At 31.5% G+C, this 22,517-nt stretch overlaps 1 protein-coding gene across 1 annotated transcript; it reads left to right on the top strand.

Moving 5' to 3' along the window:
• The first annotated feature begins 230 nt into the window (after nt 1-230).
• On the top strand, nt 231-22,373 carry LOC130896657 (serine/threonine-protein kinase polo). The gene is made up of 8 exons (XM_057804899.1): nt 231-1,048; nt 4,110-4,334; nt 5,429-5,826; nt 18,615-18,832; nt 19,141-19,280; nt 19,381-19,574; nt 19,670-19,913; nt 22,106-22,373. Exons 1-8 carry the CDS (start codon nt 956-958, stop codon nt 22,292-22,294), a joined length of 1,701 nt encoding a protein of 566 aa, XP_057660882.1. The 5' UTR covers nt 231-955; the 3' UTR covers nt 22,295-22,373.
• The last annotated feature ends 144 nt before the right edge of the window (nt 22,374-22,517 follow it).

Here is a 22,517-nt window from a genome sequence, read left to right on the forward strand (position 1 = left end):
AAATGATTATTTATCTTAAAAATTGACATTGACAGTAATAACACATTTTTATTAGACTAGCGTCATGATTGGTAAGTGGCAGAACTAAATTTGTGTTGCTGACATATATGTAATACTTTTATATGGACAGTTTCTACAAGTGGAAACTGTTCCGACTAAGGAAGACAGAATGGCAACAATTTCTCTATCCTCCGATGTTTCAGCTCGGTTTTGTGCATTCTCAAGCATGCGCAGTATAGATAAAGTGTCACGAACAAAAAAGAAAATGAATATTGTCGGCACCATAACGTAGGGACGTTTTATTCCCATACCAACTTCCATATGGGAGTATTACATATATGGTTGCTGAAATTTAGATGAAAGTCGACCTTCTTATTGTGTATGTTCTGTGCTGTCTACTATTAATTCTCATGAACAGTGGAAGTGGTATGCTGCTTAGATTTGGAGTTTTTGTACTTATCGTAATTTCAAGATAAAAATAACGTATAGTATTAACTTCATTGCAAAATCCGTGAGAGTAGGTAATTCGTTGATAACTGCTCAATAACAATTATAAAAATTAAATTAAACAACTAAATAAATATAACAAGAATTAACGCCGAAAAAAGGAATAAAATTCAAAAGTTCATGTTTTAAATTTGACTTTTTTTATTTTCGTTATCATAGTCAGCTAAATATGTATTTAAATGTTTATTTATCTATGATATTCACTCCCCTTTACTTATGTTTACACTGACGAGCGTTCACCTTAACGTGTATTTTTTGGTTTGGTTGGTAATAGTAAACTGGAATTTGAATCGAACGGCCAATGAACGACGAATATTCGAAAGTTTTATAACTGTCATTTATTCATTTGAGGTGAAATAGTTCTTTGCTGCAAGATCTTCGTTGAGATCTAGAATAGGAGTATAAATATTAATATTATAAACTTTAAGTAATATAAATAAAAAATAACATGTCTAAAGAAGATGATACTCAAGTTATCCCGGAAATAATATATGATAAACACACTAAAACGACATATAGAAAAGGCAGGTTTTATGGGAAGGTATGTTGTATTATTTCATAAATCGTTCGGTTGTATCTTAAGTACCATGTTGTGCTAGCGTTATTCTTAATACCATTAATCGATTTTAACTATTTAGAAGTCTTCCATGTATTATTTATTAGAGGATAGTCAACGTTTTTATTTATTTCTTTTTCAAATGTTTTTACACCGTTTTCTTGTAACGTTTTTTCTAACAAGTTTTATCAGCAGTTGAAATAATATGTTCTAATATTATATTTATATTAAATAACAGACAGGATAATTACCTCAATACACTCGATTGCCAAAATATTGTATATAAAGTACATTTTGTAACTTATTCAGTTAATAACTTTGGAAGTAGTGTCGTCCTTAACTAAACCAGCAAGAGGGTTATTCATTCATTTCTAAAAGGTGTGAACTATGAACTCTAATAGTTCAGTGTGGTTTCCTTGATTTTCGGGGATGATGCACAAAAAATCAATCAAATAAATATTCTTATTAAGAAATCTGCTGCATCTAATTTGCTAGTTCTATTAAACATATTTGTTTATTTTGATTTTATTACCCCTATGTGAATTATTAAATAATGATTTCTAGAGGATTTAGATTGAGAACTTCAATAAGAATTTACCTATTTTTTAATTTGAGGATTATAAATTATCCATAAATTATGCATTAATAATCAAAATAAAGTTAAATTATTTGCTAGGGCTTAGCTCTCTTCATTGAATGAAGAATCATATTCATTTCAGTGACGCCCAGATTTTTATAAAAATGTGCTATGCAATATTTATTCAATCAAATTTCGTGTATTTACAACTGGTGAACATTGCACAAAGTATATTTAAAACCACAATGATTAGTCATCTGATGAAAGGGGAAACAGTATAACAGCTAATGAAGTGCATATTTTAGTGAATCTAAAGCTCTCAGATTCTATTTTTTTCATATTACTTAATTTTCATTATTATTATTCACATACTGAGCAGTAAAATATTCAAAATAGTTTAATTTCTGTAGATATATTTCAACAAGTTAGTCATAAGGTAACATTTATTTTAAATTGTTAATTTATACAATTTATTGTTCTATTTTGATTTGGTTTTGTCTAATATATTTTTCATATGGTGAAATATATGCTGTTAGTTCTTGTATATTTTTCCATTTTTGTCAGTAAATGATTCATGACTATTTATTTAAAATAATAGTAGGATTGTTTTCTTTTAAATATGCAATCTTGTTCTGTTACAGTAATTGATTTTTAATCTTTCATTGCCTATTTATTTCAACCCTGTATTCATTTGTTCTTCTTTTTATCATTCAATAATAATTTCAATAAATCTAGCTTTGGAAGGCATAATAAGAAGAAGGCATGATATTTAACAAAACTCATCAATGCTTAGCTAATGCTAATTATGTGACATTGATAGCAAGAAACAGAAGAAAGCTTGAAGAAACCATAAAACATGTTATAACAGCAGCAGAAGAGATAGGGCTATACTTCAATAATGACAATAATTTCAAAACAAAGTTTATGAAAATAAGGAATAAATGTGGAAGCAAGTCAAAAAATAATTTCAAATTATATAAATATGACGGGACAAAATTTCATGTATTTGGGTGTACTACTAGATAATAAATGCCAAGAAGAAAAGGAAATTGAACTAAGAATTGCCAAAAGTAACAGCTGTGCAGGCAGCCTTAGAAGAATATTAACATTGAAAGAGATATCCAGATCTGCGAAAGTTCGAATTTACAACACAATTTTGGGACCCAACCTGACATACACCTGTGAAACCTTTATAATGACGAATAAAACTAAACAGAAATTGGAAATATGGGCGAGAATAATACTAAGAAGAATTTTTGGAGAAAAGCAAACAGAATTAGGATGAGAGAGAAGATCAAACCATGAAATTTACACACTTTTCAATGAGTCACCAATCAGCACGTTTATAAGGCCAAATGGTTACAACAGCTTGGTAACTTAGAACAAATGAACAAAGACAGACTCTTGAAACGATTTGCACACAAGATATCAGAGGGCAAGAGAAAAAGAGGTAGACCTAAAAAAACGGTGGAGGAAAGTAGTGGAAGAAGAACTTAGAGAGAAAAACATGCAAAGCTAGAGCGGAAAAGCAAGGGGCTGAAATAATTACAAGGCTATGGACCTAAATGGTCTGCATATAAGCCTGAATATATAATAATAATTTTATTATCTGGAGATATAATTTGTCAACTGTGGCATAGTGTGGACCAATATAGATGTGGGTGAAGTCGCATCAGCGAAGCCCCTTTCCTTTCATTCCCAAGATCTACCTAATAAATTTATCTTACTGAACATGCTTTGATATGACATGCCTACTCTTGATAGTGAAAACATCAAAAGAGTGGTGGGGATTATTTAAAAGTATATAGATTGGAAAATAGATTTTAGTTTATAACTTAAGTAATTTAATTTTTTACACAAGTAATGTTCTTTGGCTTTTTGCTTCATCAAAGTAATCTAATAAGGATTTGTAATTAATTTTTGCTGCTAAATCTGCTTCAATCGAGAGTATTGTTAAACCAGATAGTTAGTGCTTTACATTGTTTCTTAAGTTTTTAATAATTTTTAATGTGGGAAAACTTCTTTCAATGGAAGCTGTATTTACAAGCATAGTCAACATAATTCTAATAACAAAATAAACATAGCTAGATAGATAGATATCATCTAGTTATTCTAGTTCATTTATAATTATGTATTAAATCATCTGAGTGGAAATTTGAATGGAGTTTGGTGGATTGGGTACTAAAAGTGGTATTGCTTCATAGACTTGAATTGTGTTGCTAACTTAACCAGTGGTCTGGTAGAATAGTGTTTGATCTAAGATATAATTCTTGTTAAGGGTAATTTTCCTGAGGCAAACAGAATAGAAAAGAATTGTCATATTTCAAGGAGTACAATGATCAATTTTTGTAATTTTTTTTATTATACAAATTTTAAAAAATGCTTTTGGGGATCAATCAAAATTTTGTTGCAAATTGTAATTTATTTTGATATATGAACAGATTTTATTTGTTAAATCACTTTTTCTAGGGAGGTTTTGCAAAATGTTACGAATTAACAAATACTTTAAACAGTCAAGTTTATGCTGGAAAGATAGTATCAAAGTTACTTATGACAAAACAAAATCAGAAGGAAAAAATGACTCAAGAAATTCAAATACATCAATCACTTCGCCACAGAAATGTTGTTGGGTTTCATAATTTTTTTGATGATAACCACAACATTTATATCATTCTAGAATTATGTAGAAAGAAGGTAAGTTTATCAATAAAAATGTAGTTAGTTGTATTTCTATAATTTAAAATACTTATAAAAAAAATATTGTGTTGGAAGATCAACAATCTACCGGAGAGGTAACCTGTGCAGGTGCACTAAACCTGTGTAACGTGTATGGGGTCGTTCTGGTGTATTTAGGAGTTCTGAACGGTATTGCTCAAAAATATTGATTTTTGATCTCGTGTCGATCACCTGCATAGGTCTATACCTAGGGACGGTAAATCGTAATGTGTGTGGCAACCATAAGAGAAAAGTTATCAAACAGTAACATCAATTTTTAATTTTGGTTAATTGGTTCAAAGTTTTGTATTTGTCGATCAGAACTGTTTTTCAATTCTTTACAATTTTATTTCCACAATTTTTCTCAATATTTGTTAAATCATCAATACATATTTTGTATAATTGATTTAATTTTTTTTATATGTATATTATGTGATTGTATCAGATTAAGTATTTTTATTGTCACTAAGTTTCCACAACATCACTTAAGCTGATCTGTGTTGTCCTTAATTCTTACATGCTTGCTCGCTATTAATAGATAAACTCAATATTTTATAGTTGATATTTATGTCAAGTTTAATATTATGTATAAAATTATAGAGTATTGGAACAAATTTTTAAACATATGAAATCTTTAACCAATATATCTATATCTACCAGTGTAACTTTTGTATTCTTATTCAAAAAATTTATACTAAAGATGAAAAACTTGTTAACAATACTTTAAAATACAAAGAACCTGGGAACTATTTTCCAAGGACAATATAAAATGATTGGAATATTGTGATGCTTTTATCCAAAATCAAAAATTATTTAAAAACCTATTGTTTACAGACGAATGTATGTCAGGTTTTTTGCTTTCAAAAAATGATAGAAACTATTTTGAAAATACTAATAGATCATCAGGTTCAACTCTAATAATTCTTTTTCTTTTGGGTCTATCCACATTTATTGTGATATTCTAATGAAACTTATTTGTAAATTGGAATTGAGTTAGTTAAAGGTTTACATTGACATTTCTATATTCCACAAAATATTTTTCAATACTGTAAATATATTTAATGTATTTCTAGTCCATGATGGAACTCCACAAACGTAGAAAAGCGTTAACTGAACCGGAAACTAGATTTTATATGAAACAAATTTTATCTGGTGTCCAATACTTGCATCAAAATCGAATTATTCATCGGGATTTAAAATTAGGCAATTTATTTTTAAATGATGACTTAATAGTGAAAATAGGTGATTTTGGGCTGGCTGCAAAAATTGAATTTGAGGGGGAAAGAAAAAAAACTTTATGTGGCACTCCTAATTACATAGCTCCAGAAATATTAACAAAAAAGGGACATTCCTTCGAAGTAGATATTTGGTCAATAGGCTGCATTATGTATACGCTGCTTATTGGAAAGCCTCCATTTGAAACTACCAGCTTGAAGGAGACATACGATAGAATAAAGAAGTGTGAATATAGGTGAGTAAAGTCTATCCTTTTTTCATTAGTGACTAAACATACTCATTATAAATGCAAATTTGATGTTATATATGTATATGTAATAAGTGTAATAAGAAAAACTTGACAAGGACTCCTTCACAGAGGAAAAACAGTATTTTATTGTATTATTGTATTGTATTATTCTAAAATTTATCTGATAGGGCAATTGGCAATTGGCTATTCAAAGTTCAAATAACTAATCCCATTTATTTTCAAATATCTTGAACACTTTCAGAACTACGGCTATGTAACCGACATATTTTGAAATCACCATTGCGTTTCGCCTAATTGAGCTAGAGAAATGGGAGTGGTGTCATTTCACTCAGTTTTAAATGGCTTTTCTTTTGAAATGCAAAATAACATACTTTGTTATAAAAAGTGTTTCTTAAAAAGTCAAATGCAAAATTTCGTTTTCGATTTTTTCAAAAAGTGCATTTTTGAAAATTTTCAACAAATTTCTAAAAAATAGTTTACACTTTTAGTAGGCGATTCTCAAAATTTCATTGTGGGAGGTTCATAATTAAATTAATCAAAAAAAATGTTTTATGAAATTAGTCAAACTACCTAATACCGATTTATGTACTATCTTACATTAAAAATGAACTTACAATAAAAATTTTTAACATTACATCTTATGCAAAAGTTATTCAGAACTTCAGATGATTTGGGAAGTTTTAGAACTTCCTCAGATATTACATAACTCCTTCCTGAAGAGGTGGGATCTACTGTACAAAGTATATCTCTCAGTGGTATCCACAATATGTTCGGTTTTCTTGGATATGAAAATGATGATTAAGGATCAGCAGGATACAGAAAAGTTTCTTTTAGCTTATCTTCATCTTCATTCTTATCCAACACATGTCAGCCCCCACTTTGGTCATATATTTTGGTTTTTAGGACCTTTTGAGATGGTCTGTAGTATCTTTAGAGAATATTTTTACACATCTTAGGTACTATTAAATTTGCAGACATATAATCCTGGATATTGCTGTTCCCTTAATAGTTACTGCTTGACTGAAATTGTTATTCAAAAATTTCTCAGGCCCAACATACTCCATCTTGAGTCTCAGATAAATTTTAAACTACCCATTCATAAAGTTGGATAGGTGTTAAAATTTTCTCGTCACTTGGACGTTGTAGGCTTGCTTTTACAGCAAGTCTTTTTACTGTGCTCCCTACTCCATTACAGGGTCTTTTTCCAAGGGCAGTAGCCAAAAAATTCCATTCTGCCTCTACACCAAAGTTTTGCTCATTATAATATCTTTTTTTTGGAATGTATACACGAAAACGGTGCTATGCTCAAAATATGTTGAAATTACAACAAAACTTGAATGCTTTAGTTTATTTTCTCTGTGATAAATCACAAATGGGTGGAAACTTTGAGCTTCGTACTGAATGACAATATTATAGTTTTCAGAGAAATGTAGGTTTACTACAAACTAAGATACTTACATATTCTCTTTTATGTCTTTATTGGATGATAACTGCTCCTTTGCATTAAAATCAGGATTTTTTATAATGGTTACCTTGTCACAGAAAATAATTATAAAATCCTCATTAGGTTTCTGTAAAGTTTCGACACCGCAACGATTAACAGACACCTACTGACGATAAGTGATATTTTCTTCAAAACCCTCTTTAACGATTTTGCTAATTGGAGCAACACTTGGACTTTCTGTATATTCACTTGTATGGCAATTAATGTTTGGTGGATTAAACATAATTTTTGACAAACAACTAGTATAAGTATTTAGTTTTCTATTTGTCAAAGCTCCTAATTTGATATTTTCATATTAAGTTCAAGTTATGGAGAATTGTGCATACTCAGACAGAATGTGTACCATTCTGGTCTGCCAGTATGCATTGTTTTGGTCTAAGCTCAGCAAATTTGGAAAAACTATTGAATTTGAAGTATAAATTTTAGTCACACAGTCCCAAGTCATATAACTGATAGAATAAAGAACTGAGAGTGAGCCCGTCTCAACTTCACTGCGACAGACTGCTGATTGTTATTTATGAATGTCTTCTTGAAAATGCATTATAAATAAGTTATACAAACTATTTACAACTTAACTAAAAAACTATTTTGTAAATAATAAATTGTTGTCTTAGAAGCAACACTACTAAGTACATAATTAATCATGATAATAATCACCATCGTAAATAATTTAAGTAAAGTTAGGGTACATAGTATCAAACTTATACAAAAACTTATAAAACACCCTTTTTTAGAATTGCTTAACTACTAACCCATTCTGAATACACTGTTTACACCACCACTACATCAACACTCACAATTACACTGTCTGACGCGCGTTTTGATAACCAAATTATCGTCTTCAGAGATTGAAGGTAAACTAAAATCTAGTGACTTGACTTATACTGTTTTATACTAAATTTTCCCTTCACCCGCGAAAATTAATTCCAGCGGGAAAAACTCTTGGCGGGAATCTTCATATTTATTCCTTGACCACTAAACTATAGAGTGGGCTGTAAGGAATTGGCTCTTTGACCCTATTTGTATCCAATAATAAATTGTTGGATGCATTAGAAAGCATTGAAATTGCTAGATGCAAGAGTAGCTTAAATAGGGACAAAGAGCCAATTTCTTCCAGAGAATTTTCCGCTGGAATTAATTTTCGCGAAAGAAGATTTATTGGTGGTAAAATTTATTATAAAACAGGTAAGTCAAGTCATTAGATTTTAGTTTACGTTCAGTCGCTGAAGACGATAACTTGGTTATCGAAACGCGTGTCAGACAGTGTAAATGTGAGTGTTGATGTAGTAGTGGTGTAAACAGTGTATTCAGTATGAGTATCGCCAACGGTTCCAGGAAATCCAACATAGACGAACCCATTAGCCTCCCACTTTAAAATTTTTAGAATCGCTTACCGAAAGTGCAAAATGTACTTTTTGAAAAATTGTTGAATTTGATTTTTCAAAAACATTTTTTTATAACAAAGTATGTGACGTTGTATATCAAAAGAAAGAGCATTTGAAATTGAGTGAAATGACACTACTCCTATATCTCTAACTCAACTAGAAGAAAAGCTATGGTGATTTCAAAATATGTTACGTTTTTTAGGAGGATTTTGGGAAACTTCATATTTTTTACAGTTTTAAATATTTGGATAAAAGGTCGTTTTTCTTAATATTGATAACGACAACCTTCATACCAAATTTCGTTGAATTCCATAGGGTTTAGGTATACAACCTATGTTGATTTGATATCGTCGCTTAAGTTCTAACACCGCTTGAGTCAAAAATGAGGATTTTTCAAGAGAGTAAAGAAATGTCTGCGTTTTTATATCGCTATCATTATACATTGATTGATTTCAAGATTTTTGTATCAGTTGCTTAGAGGTTCTTTACTTTACAAAAATCAAAAAGGCATTTTTTGGACTTGAAGGTGTTAGAATTCAAGGGATGATATGGAGTTTCCTAATTGTATTAGTTTTAACCAAGTAAGCAAATTGAAATTATGACTAAGCACCTTCATTTTGTCATAATCTTGAATTTTTAGATATGAATCTAACAATCCTACTAAAGTAATGGTGCTTAAACATTTACTTTAATTTCTTCATAATTAAATTTAGTCGAAGGAATGAGTATTAAATATTCATTTTGTAGGTCATTTACTATACTTTCCATGGTCCTCGTAATCATTCTGACAGAAATTATAGAATCAACTTAACTCAAGGTTCTATCATTTTTGTAGATACATTTCTGAGGACTCGTAATGAAGTAAAAAGCATAATATTGTTATCAAAAAATAGGATTTAATAAATTTCTGTTAAGAGAGGGAGACAGAGACGCCAATTCTCGTAATATTGTTAATAAACATTGTTTATTGTTACTGATTAAAGGAATAAGACTTCTTTGTCGAGCACAATCTCTACTTTCCCTGATAACCTTAACAATTACTTTATGAATATAGCCAAAAATTTAACGAATTTTATAACTCCTTCTTATAATCCACTTTCTGAACTCCCTGATGCTTTCTTCTCCATGCCCGTAGTTTCGCAGTACAATTAATGACATCAAAAATAAATCCACTTTATTAAAAATGAATGAACATTAAATCGCTTTACCACTTTAATAAATATTTCATTCCAAAATGGTACTTTTCCAAATTACCTAGACGGCAATAATTACACCTCTGCGTAAGGGAGAAGATAAAAACAAGAATCAAGCTATCTCCCTATTGCACTTCTTCCCACATTATCTAAGGTGATAGAAAGATTAGTCAAAAAAAGGCTTTCATCATTTCTTTTTAAATATAAAATACTTAGGACCCATCAATTTCGATTTTTAAGTAACAAATTTACAAATGGTTATATTCTACATTTTAAATAATGTTTACGCCAGCCTAAATAACCATCACTCCACTGCAACAACTTTTTGTAATAGACTAAGGCTTTCATTTGTGTTAATCATAATATTTCAATTAACAAATTGTAGTACTAAGTTTTCAGGGGATCACCTCTCACATTGATTTGAGTCAGTAATTACTAATTTATTTGAGCAGAAAAATAATTTAGCTTTGGGTAAAACGTTCAAAAAAGTACTGAAAAACAAACGTGTTGACGCTATTGAATGTGTTTATTAACTACTACTAAAAAGTAATGAAAACAAAGGAAGACAATACATTCATTAGGTTACAATAAATTAACATAGATGTCGCCACACGGCTCGTGAACTTTTGTTACTATTTCCAACACACCCACTTAACGAAAGTTCACAAATTATAATAATCTAATCAAAAAACAAATCATATACAATTTATTAAACCTAAATAATTTACAAATTTGCAATTTTTGTTACTTTGCAATGGTTTAGTTAATATATCAGCCACCATTTCATCACTTGACACATATTTTATATTAATTTTACCTTCTGATAAGGCATCTCTTACGAAATGGTACCTGATATCAATATGTTTTGATTTATCATGAAAAACTGGATTGCATGCCAGTTTTTGAGCACATTGATTGTCATTAAATATATTAATGCAATCCAATGATCCTGTAATCTCAAACAAAAGATTTCTTAAGTATATGGCTTCTTTAGCTGCCTCGCTTAAAGCCATATACTCAGCTTCAGTTGTCGATAAAGCAACTGTCCGCTGCTTGCAGCTTTTCCATGAAACGGAACCCCCAGAAAGTTTGAATACATAGCCTGTAAAAGACTTCATGTCCTTCTTGTCTGCCCCCCCCCCAGTGAACATCTGAATCCTGTTAATTTCTTATTAAATTTCATGGAAAAATCTGCAGTTCCTTTCAAATACCTAAGTACACGTTTTGCATATTGCCAATGTAACTTTGTATAAGAGTTATTATACTGACTTACAGGGGCGGATCTTGAATTTGTGGGGTCCTGGGATAATACTGCTTAGGGGCCTTACCTAATTACTCAACTAATTGCCATTTTGACAAAAAACTGTTTTCTGTAGTGATGTAGGTATATATAATGTAATATATGTTAAGTACAGGAAGATAATAGGAAAACAAAATATTTTATTTATTGCAAAATAAAATGACAGGTTATAAATGATTATGTTATATAAATTATAAAGCAACCTTTCTGCATTTTTTTGCTGCAAATTCTTTTATTTGGTCATCGCACAGTAGGTCCTTTGTTAAATCGCAATTTATCGAACGAACTGATAAATGATTTAGTCGATAGTTCGACATTGTTGTCCTGTATTTGTTTTCTAGATACGACATCCTGGAGAAAGAACGCTCCGCTTCACTAGTGATCGGCATCGTTAAAAAAATCTTTAAGATGGTATAGCAGTTTCTTTTCATAAATTTCACTGCAAGACCATCTGGTCTGGCTTGAACTTTTTAACGTAAATTTTAGTTTTGTTTCACGATTTAACAGTTCCCACCTATGGGTCGAAGCTGAGAAAAAAACGTATATTTTTCGCACTATTCCAAAAAAATTTACAATTTCGGTTGCAACCTTCACGGATTCTTGACTAAGTAGGTTAAGGGAATGCGCAGCACATGGCACGTAATCCGTGTATTTATTTTATTCTTTTAGTAGTGCTTGTACACCATTGTAGATTCCGGCCATATTAGCAGCGTTGTCATATGACTGTCCCCTGCAATTATCCAGTAGTAGTCCATTTGTTTCCAAAAAGGCTTGTAGAATATTAAATAAATATAAGCCAGTATGACTACTAATTTTAATGAAAGATACACATCTTTCATACACTTTTCCCCGAAAACAGTATCGTAATACAATAACAAGTTGGTCATTGTGAGACAGATCTGGGGTTGAATCCATCATAATTGAATAATACTTTGTGTCGTCGTTATTTATTTATATAATTATCTGTTTACCCATAATCTCAATTATTTCCTCATATACTGTTTTTGATAAATATATTACAGGGTTTGGTCGCAGCTCTCGTTGTTCAATATGTTCACGTATGAATGGATCGAATTCTGCCAATAGATCTAGAGCACCCATAAAATTACCATTATGTGGAGAACCAAATACTTCCTCCGAACCTTTAAGTGCTAAGCCTCTTATACTCAAAAATTTTAGCACCGCAATAACTCGTTTTAGGACATTGTGATAATATTCTGTTTCTCTATTTAATTGCTCCTGAAGCTGCTTGTCTAAAACAGACTTATTTTCTTTTCGTGTCCACCACACTAACATTGAATTCTTATGTTCATTAGAATTTTCGTGACTTTCTAAACAAAATCTTATGTGTTTCCAATCATAAAATGCGGTTGTGTATTGAGGAGTTTTAGAAAAGTTTGCAAGTCAAACAAAAAACAATACCAACCCATTTTGAATAACATAACCAAGATCTTTCTCGTAATTGGCCATTTTTCTAGTGAAATACCTATTTGGAAAAGATCTGTTTTGTTCTTTATATTTCTTCATTGAAGCCGAATATATATTCTTCGGATCTTTATTTTGAAAGTCAGTCATTTCATGTGAAAGGACGAAATTAATAAAATCATTTAGCAAATCTGGCCACAAGCCCAAGTCAACATATTTCTCAAACTCAAACTTAATATTTTCTAAATTTCTTTCCACCTCGGTATCGGTATTACCTTCCTTGATGAACACCAATTTCGTTTTCAGAGGAACCAGAGGGTTGCTGAAAGTCAAGATATTGCATATTTTCATCGTTGGTATTTTTTTTCTGGTTTTGCGATTTTTTGCTTCCTTCGGTTAGATTCTCCTCGCATAAAATACCTTCCTTTACGTTTTTTTAATGGATTTATAACTATTTCATTCGCGTTTATATGTTCTGATTTAGAAAAAGTTTCAATTTTTGCGCATTTATTTCTTTCTTTTTCTCGACCAAATTGTAATTTTCTTTTTTCAGCTCCACTTTTATATTTTCTAGCAGACATATTGTAAAATAAGATATTTTTCTGAAAATAAACAAAGAACTGGATAGAATTTTTAATACCTACTTTGTAATGCAGCAAGTTCGATTCATTTAGTTTTGAAAACTGAAATAAAAATAAAAAAATTCATGTTTTATAATTTTTTTTTACTCACCTACTGCCTATTGAAAGTAGGAAGTCTAGTTATGGTGAATACTTTCAATTTTAGTAAATTAAAAGAAAGGTCCGGTCCTTATAACTTTTAAGTTATCTATCACTTAGTAAACTAAACACATTTCTAACAATAACAAAGTCAATTCGTTAATATAGTCGACGATAGCAGAAGTGCGGAAAAATAACAAAATTGCGTCGGGCGATAAGTGGAGGGAAGTCCCCAGTAATAGACAATACACGGAATACACCGACCGAAAACAAGCGACAGGGAATTCCCCGTTCCGTTTGATGGATGCGCACACGGGTTGATTGTGTGTTACCAACCTTATGATCGGATTTTTTTTTTAAATTCTAGATAATTTTTATTATTGACAATACCGTCTATTGGTTTCAGTTCGGTTGGGGGCCCTCTGTATTCGCGAGGCCCTGGGCTGCATTGCAAAAAACCTTTAAGTAGATCCGCCCCTGCTGACTTAATAGACTAACAGCATGAGATATGTCAGGGCGAGTCATTACACCTAAGTACATTAAGCTTCCGATAAGTTCCTGGTAAGGAATCTTCGGATCACAAGTCTCACCCTCACCATTACTCTAGTTGACACTATTATAAAGAGGAGTACTAACTGCCTTACTTTCTAACATTCCAAAATGTTTTAATAAGTCTCTTATATAAAGTTCCTGGTCTAAAGTTACATAATTTTCTACATAATCTCGTTTAATTCTAATTCCTAAACATTGTTTAGCATCTCCAAGATTTTTTATGTTAAAATGATTATTTAGATGATCCTCAAGAAAACTTATTTCATTGGAATCAGCAGAAAAAAAACAAAAAAATCATCCATATATAGTGCAAATATTGTAAGTTGATTCCCTTCATTCTTTTTTATTTACAAGCACGGTTCAAATTTTGATTTTTTATATCCAACATTTGACAAAACCTCATCAACTTTTTCATTCCATGCACAGCTAGATTGCTTTAATCCATACACAGTTTTAACAGGTATACTTTATTTCAATATTTTTTGAAACAAAACCCTCTGGTTGTTGCATTAATACAGTTTCTTTTAAAACCCCCTATTTAAAAAAGCTGTCTTAACATATAAATGTAATATTTTTAAATCTAACTTAACGGCTAGTGCTATCAACAGTCTAAAAGTTGAGTGTCTCACTACTGGAGCAAAGGTTTCGACATAACCAACACCCTCTTTTTGTGTGTACACTTTTGCTACCAGTCGAGCCCTATACCTATTTTTATTGTCACTGTCACTTTTCACTTTGTACACCCAGTTACACTTACAACTGTCCCCGTTTCTGGTGGATCGACGCTCTATGTTCCTTGGAACATATACGCTATCCTGTCTTTATCACTTGTACTAGCACCATTGAAATATGTTATGTATTCATCAAAGACTTTCTTCTTCGGTTCTCTTTGAGATCTTATGGTGCTTCCAGTACAGTTGGCTCATTGGAAGGCTCAGCCAGAACATAGTCACTGTCATCATCAGAGCTGAACTGGAATTCTCACTTGGGACTTTTTGAAGTATGTGACACTCCGTGACAGGTAATTGTGTATGCTGTTTCTCCATAATAGTAACGTCATGACCGACTATCACTTTTCTTATTGCGGAGTTAAAGCATCTATATCCCTTTGTTGTTTCATCGTAGCCAACAAGAATATGTCTGATTGATTTCTGATCCCATTTGTTCCTATTGACCTTAGGAACATGAACCATAGCCACATTGCCATAAATACGAAGATGATTGACTTTGGGTTTGATATCTGTCCACATTTCATATGGAGTTTTTGGAAGTTTTGAACATGCTGAGCGATTTTTCAGGTAACAGGCTGTATTACAAGCTTTAGCCCATAAAATTTGCTCAGACCTTCATCAAATAGCAGACATTTTGCTTTTTCAACAATTGTGCGATTAAAACGCTCAGCCATTCCATTCTGCCGAGGCGTATGGCTATTTGATGTCTAGTGTATGATGCCAGCATTTTTTAAATATCTATCAAAATCACTGTTGCAAAACTCTCCTTCATTATCGGTTCTTAAAATTTTGATTTTAGCATCTTGCTGGTTTTCGGCTAAACATTTAAAGTCTTTAAACTTACCAAAGGTCTCGTCTTTTGTGTTGAGGAAGTAGATAAAGCATATTCTGCTGCAATCGTCTATAAATGTCTAGAAATATTTGGCTCCACTTATTGATGTTGTTTCCATGGGACCGCAGATATCACTATGGATTACTTCCAGTACTTTCTGTGCTCGACTACCTTCCTTTGGAAAAGGCAAACGGGCTTGCTTACCTTTACAGCACACTTCACTATTTTCTATTCTGGCATGATCATTACATACAAAACCATCTACCATCTTGGCTGTCTTGTTCAGGTAATTTTCATTTATGTGGCCCAAACGTTGATGCCAAACATTAGTGCTCGCTGCCTGAAAACATACTGATGTGTCCTTACAAATATCCAGTTTATAAACATTGTTGTTCAGACTAGCTGTTGCCACTAAAACATCATTTTGATTGAAAATATCACATCCATTATTATGAAAACATACCTTGTTTCTGTTTCTAATTAATCGACACACAGATAACAAATTTGTGGTCAAATCTAGGACATATTGGAGTCCTTTTAACAATATTTTGTGTGCTCTATCTGTGACTGTGTTAATTTCAACATCACCAGTACATTCCACATTAATTTTAGATTTGTTAGCCACCACAATCTCAGGCAAATCTGGATTCCTTTGATCTTTTAGCCATTGTTTAGATGCTGTTAAATGCACACTGGCGCCACTGTCAACATACCAGTCGGTGTCTTTGAAATCTCCTGTAGTAAACACAGCACTGAATCCACCTTCGGATCTATTAGTATTGGAGCATTTTGACATAAAATGTCCATTCTTTTTGCATTTGAAACATACAATATTAATGAAATCCTTTTTGTTGTCACGACAATCAGCTGTTGCTGAACTCGATTGACGTTCCAACATGGCTACCTCTGACAGAACCAGCTAATTTACCTTTGAAATTAGCTCTGCCGACGCCCTCTCTGAACTGCTTGCGGAAACCTGGTTTGAAATTCCTGTTCGCCGCAAACGCACTGTTGTTACCATTATTGTAGGTATCTGTTTGCATGTCAAGCAGTTTAGTTTTGGTGGAATCTGTAGTGATAGAGATTCCGAAGTGCTCCACAGCCATAATCATAGGGGCGTATTTTTCAGGAAGACCTGCCAACAGCAACGACCCCACCCACTCTTCATCTATGCTAAATCCGGTACGACGTAATTTTTGAGACGTTTCGACAATCTGGTTTATATAAGACTTCATATTGTCGTGATTTTTAAGTCAGTCAGTCAGTGCAGAAATCAGCAAACGCAGAAGTCCAATTTTTCGCATGAAACAATATATAACAAATGTCAAAAAGTTGTACAATGGCAGTGATTGTACAACTTTTTGACATTTGTCCATACTTCTTGGACAGTTTTTGCATCCTTTATATAAGGAAATAAACTTGGGTCTATGGTTAAAACTAACTTAGCTTTTGCTTTGGCAATGGTGGTTGTATCAGTTTCCTTACCGTCAAGGCATTTGCTTAAGCCTTCGAGCACAAACACATTCTCAACTGCGAATACCCATTCGTCATAGTTAACGCGACCTAAAAACCTCGGCACACTCGTCAAATAGTTGACGGCCATCTTGCTTTTCCGCGTAACACAAGCGCCCGCGACACAAAAATAAAAGACTGTTTTTCTCCACTTCCCGAACTACTGAATACCCGAAACTTCGCGTTGGAAACGATCTGGGCCCATAACCTGTTGTAATTATTAATTTATTTGAGCAGATAACTAATTTAGCTTTGGGTAAAACGTTCAAAAAGGTACTGAAAAACAAACAACGTGTTGACGCTATTGAATGTGTTTATTAACTACTACTAAAAAGTAAAGAAAACAAAGGAAGACAATACATTCATTAGGTTACAATAAATGAACAAAGATGTCGCCACACGGATCGTGAACTTTTGTTACTATTTCCAACAATACTTTACCAACAGACGTCAGCTTGTAAGGGTTAATACAATGATGTCTTCTTCTTACAAGAATGTGGAGTGCCTCGAGGCTCAGAACTAGGCCCTATTTTGTTTCTTGTTTATCAACGATATTGCCTATCTAAACATCAGTAGTCTCGTTGAATCTGTACAATTCTTAGGGCTTCTTGTAGACAATTCTTTGAAATGGGAGATACATATTACCGCTTTATCTAAAAAAAGTTCTATCTGTTTTGCACTAAGATCAGTTTCCAAAGAACTAAACTTATCCACCTCGTAATTTATTATGCACTTATTGAGTCGCATCTCTCATATTTCCTTTCCTTTTGGGGTACGTGTGGTGCAACTCACGATGAGCGAATCTTCAATGTACAAAAGAGAACTGTTGAATATATAGACAGACTAAACAGCAGGCCTCACTGATGTAACTTCTTTAAAGGTTTCACAATATTTATCATTCATATTTGGATCCGTAAGCACACTTCTCCAATTTTAGAAAGATCATTGCACAGCTATCTACTTAAGAACGCGAGCACGACCTTTATCTATCTACTCCATTCAGAATTAGTTAAGGGCTCAATACTTTACAACCCAAAAAAATGTACATTCATTTGCCAATTGAAATCAAATCTATATTAACCTTTTCTCGCAGTTCACAATAATGTGTAGGCATATTTACTGGAAAGTTTCTACTACCTGATAAACTACTTTTATTCTAATACTATTAATAATCGAAGTGGAACATGCTATGCACTGGTTTTATGTTTTGATTCATTTTTCATACAAATCATTGCTTATTTCCTATTTTAGGATTTCCGTACGATTAGTTTTAATATCTGGTTCAATTTTGACAATAAATACATTTATTACGTATAAAAATTTTGACATGTACATTTTAATAGGTAATTTCGTTATTCATTGTAGTTTTCTTGTGTATAGTTTCTATTTATATTTTATTTTATTTGTGTGTTTATTTAGTTATTGTATGATTGTTTCTTAATTTTTTACAAACTTTTGTCTACAAATTGTGAACAACTTTTTGACAATAAAGAATTTCTCTCTCTCTTTTAGTGTTGTATCAAAAAGTAGGATTTAATAAATTTTTGTTTACTTCTCCTCAATGGAAGTAGAAGTTTTCAGTAACATATTCATTTTAATTATTTCTTGCGTATTTTTTAGAATAACTTCGAATATATCTGTATCATCTCAACACATGATTATGATGATGTTGCAATCAGACCCCAAAAGTCGTCCAAAAGTAGAAGAATTATCAATTCATGAATTTATAGTTAATGGATATTGCCCACCAAGTCTTCCTGTTAGCGCATTAACTATGGCTCCTAGATTTGAGAAGTTTGACGTAACTTCTAGAAGACCACTTACAGAAATTAATAATGGTTTGTACATACGTATATTACAATTTCAGGTTGATTTAAAGTTCAACTAAGAATTATATTATTTCTCTCAATCAATTACTGTTTGTTTAATTATTTTACCCTTGTGTTTGACAAATTTATTGTTATTGACCCATTACATCAGGAGTAGAAATTTCTAATAAAATATTTGGCGAAACTTATGATGAAAAAACTTTAGGTTACTTTTCCTTCTTAATTTTGTCTTTCCAATAAATCTGCTTGAAATAAAGTTGAGATTTAAGATTGGATAAATTATTACTCGAGTTTACCGATTCATTTCTTATGTTTAGGGGAAGCCATGGTCATATCTCCTCAAAAGAAACATAATTCAATTACAGCAGGTTTGCTACCTACAGCACCTGTTACAAAAACTTATTCAACATTTGATGCAAAAGAAAATTTCCTGGTTCTAAAATCTATGATACATGGGGTAAGGTGTTATTAAAATTCAAGTTACCTTTCAAAAAATTTAATATAACAATTTTTATAAATTGTCTGGCAACATTTTTTAATACTTTTTTATATTTAAGGTAATAAAATCAAAACCAGCCAGGCATCAAGTTTTCTCAGATGAAATGTCTGATCCTTCTGCCCAACCGATGATTTGGGTGTCTAAATGGGTGGATTATTCCGATAAATATGGCTTTGGCTATCAATTATCTGATGAAGGTGTAGGCGTTATGTTCAATGATACAACAAAACTTATTATGTTACCCAATGGAATGTAAGCATTTTTTATGTTAATAAGCTTTTTTTTTATTATGACATTTGATTTGTCTATTTGTGATTGGTTTGTTAGCAAGCAAGTTTATTTTACAGAAATGTGCACTACGTGGATAAAAATGGGGACGAATCGTACATGACTGTCGATAATTATCCAAAACAACACGAGAAGAAAATGAAACTTCTGTCTTACTTTAGTAGGTATATGAGAGAACACCTCCTGAAAACTGGCGCGTCTGTAGTAAAAGATACTGATTCTATGTCTCGAACACCACACTTACATCAATGGTGTAGATCGACATCTGGTGTTCTTATGCAATTAAACAATGGCACTGTGCAGGTTTGTATTTTTTTAAAAGTTTATGGATGTATTCTACTATATCCAACTTTTGTTTTTTTGCCATTTTTATGTCTGAAGGCGATTGCGTTACTAGCAAATGGAAATTATTTGAAATACTTCAACTAAATTAATCATATGAAGGTTTGTACTTAAGTTTGGAGATATGGCAACACTGATGTGACTTTTTCAAATATGACATTCCTATCTTAAACTTTTGACATTTTTAATAGTGAACGTACTCAGAACGTGCTATTTCAGTTGTTTACAGATATTTGAAACATTCATCTTTGTCAAAAAATGGAAATAAATCGCGAACATTTTCATGCGATGATTTTCGACGTGGATTAAACCAACAGCAGAGTGCCGATCAATTTGATTCGACTTTTCACAATCTCAAGCCGTGTCTCGCTGGTTTTCCAAATTCGGCTGTTGTTAGAAAAGATCGATGCTATGCATAAACTGATATTGTACTGTCGTCATGTGACATACCGTGAGATTGAGGCATAGTTGGGCATTAGTTCCAATCACATACATTAAATATTGAATGAACATTTGGCTGTTAAAAAGATTTGTTCACGTTGGATACCGCATAATTTGACAATCGCTCAAAAAAAGCTCGTGTTTCAAAAGACAGGCGACGAATCATGGATCTATGCATGTGAACCTGAAATCAAACAATCAACAGTATAGGTTTTTCAAGACGAGTCAAATCCAACGGTTGATGTGTTCAAATCACATGTTTTGTTGGTACCTCAATCGAAATGAAAAAAGTATTTTGACAATTGGTTCAAACGCATGCAAAAGGGTATTGATCTTAATGGATAATATATTGAAAAATAATAAAGCCATATCCAATTATAAAGATGTGTTTCTATTTGTCTATCTAAAACTTAAGAAGCAACCTTTATATATGGTGTTAATTATAAACAGATATGTCAAATTAACTACTTTCCAAAAATTTATGCATCACTTTTTCAAATGTAGACACGCTTATTGTGTTTGTTTGGCAATCTAGATTTGATTTTTCAAAATTCTAGTTCTTCGTTAGCAGCATATAATAATCTAGAAAATGGTTCTGAAATTTTCAACCTCAACATCTAAGATTGCTGGTTAGTGTTTGCTATATTTAGTTGAATAACTAAAGATAAATGTTGTGTTTTGTTAAACACAAAAATTGAGTTCAGGCTGCCTGATACTAATAGATATATTTTCGTATTTCAACGACCTAACGAACTTTATGACAAATGCAACTTTTTAAACACAATATTGTTTGAAAGAAAATCCATTATGATTTGAGCAGGTACTTTTCGGCCGACACGCAATTATAGTACCATAAATAATGAAATTGGTAGCTGACAGGTACATCTTACATCAGCATAAAGTACATTTTTGCTCCAAAGCTGGTTCATAATTAGTTGATATATATGTTGGGTTTCACTTCATATTTAGCTATTTAGATATGTTTTCTATTTGCCTATTCTTTCAAAACAAATATAATCATATTGATATTGTTTCTAATATAATCTTACAAATAAAGCACACAAACATCTAAAATAAAATGATTATATACTCTGTGATATTGAAGTTAGATTTTTTAATTTAGTTGTGAAACTAATGATCATAAATATTTTAAAAAATGTTACTTGTTATAATCTTTTCAAAGTCAATTTATATAGATGATTTTACTTTACAATTTGCTTTTAAGCCTTACCCACATTTAAAATAGTTGACAGATATAAATTGGTTTATTTCTGGTAACAAAAGTAGCTCAGCTAATACTTAGTCAGAATTTATACATACTTAACAATTTCTTTTCTATACACTAATACTGAGTAATGAAAATGTGTAAATCATTGAATTTGTAGGGTAAATTTCTAATATCGGTAGCCGATGTCCAAAATTTCGGTTCCCTTCTCAGTTTACCGTTATCTGGTTCAAAAATGGAAAAGTACTTGAGAAAAATTATTTCAAGACAAAAATTTGTCATTCTTTTGGAAAAGATAAATTTTTAAGTTTAATACTAAATGAGTTCTTTACTAAATAGGTTCGATGTTCCGCGTGAATTAATGTCTATATGATATAAATGCCTAATTAATTTGTACAAACATTTTATGAAGTTTGTCTAATATTGATGTTAATGTAATATATTTCATTGTTTAAAATGTTCGCTAATACAAATATCTATATTTTAGATGAATTTTGGAGATCATACAAAAATAATAATGTGTCCTTTGATGGCTGCAATAACGTATATAGACGAAGATAGATCATTCCGAACATTTAAGTTCGAATCAATACAAAAGCATGGTTGTCCAGTAGGATTATACGAAAAGATTCATTATGCCCACGAAAAACTTTCAATATTATTAGAGTCTCAATAAGTTCTGACAAGTTTATGGTTATTTTACACTTTTTATATTTCATATTTATTCATCGTATAATAAAATTTTATTTTTCAAACAATTTTATATACATGATCCATGCATATAATGATTATATCATTATTATCAAATAAGAGGAATATTTGAAATTTGTAAAATAATGTCGAAATTAATTTCATAAGAAACGGATTTTCGTATTGTTATGAATAATTATAGACTATTT

This window comes from Diorhabda carinulata, chromosome 7 (assembly GCF_026250575.1).
Source record: "Diorhabda carinulata isolate Delta chromosome 7, icDioCari1.1, whole genome shotgun sequence".
NCBI classification, from domain to species: Eukaryota; Metazoa; Arthropoda; class Insecta; order Coleoptera; family Chrysomelidae; genus Diorhabda; species Diorhabda carinulata.

Coding starts and splice junctions, on each gene's coding strand:
- LOC130896657 (XM_057804899.1), top strand. CDS start 956: ATGTCTAAAGAAGATGATACTCAAGTTATCCCGGAAATAATATATGAT. Junction 19,281..19,380: donor TAAAATCTATGATACATGGG/GTAAGGTGTTAT, acceptor TTTATATTTAAG/GTAATAAAATCAAAACCAGC. Junction 19,914..22,105: donor TAAACAATGGCACTGTGCAG/GTTTGTATTTTT, acceptor TCTATATTTTAG/ATGAATTTTGGAGATCATAC.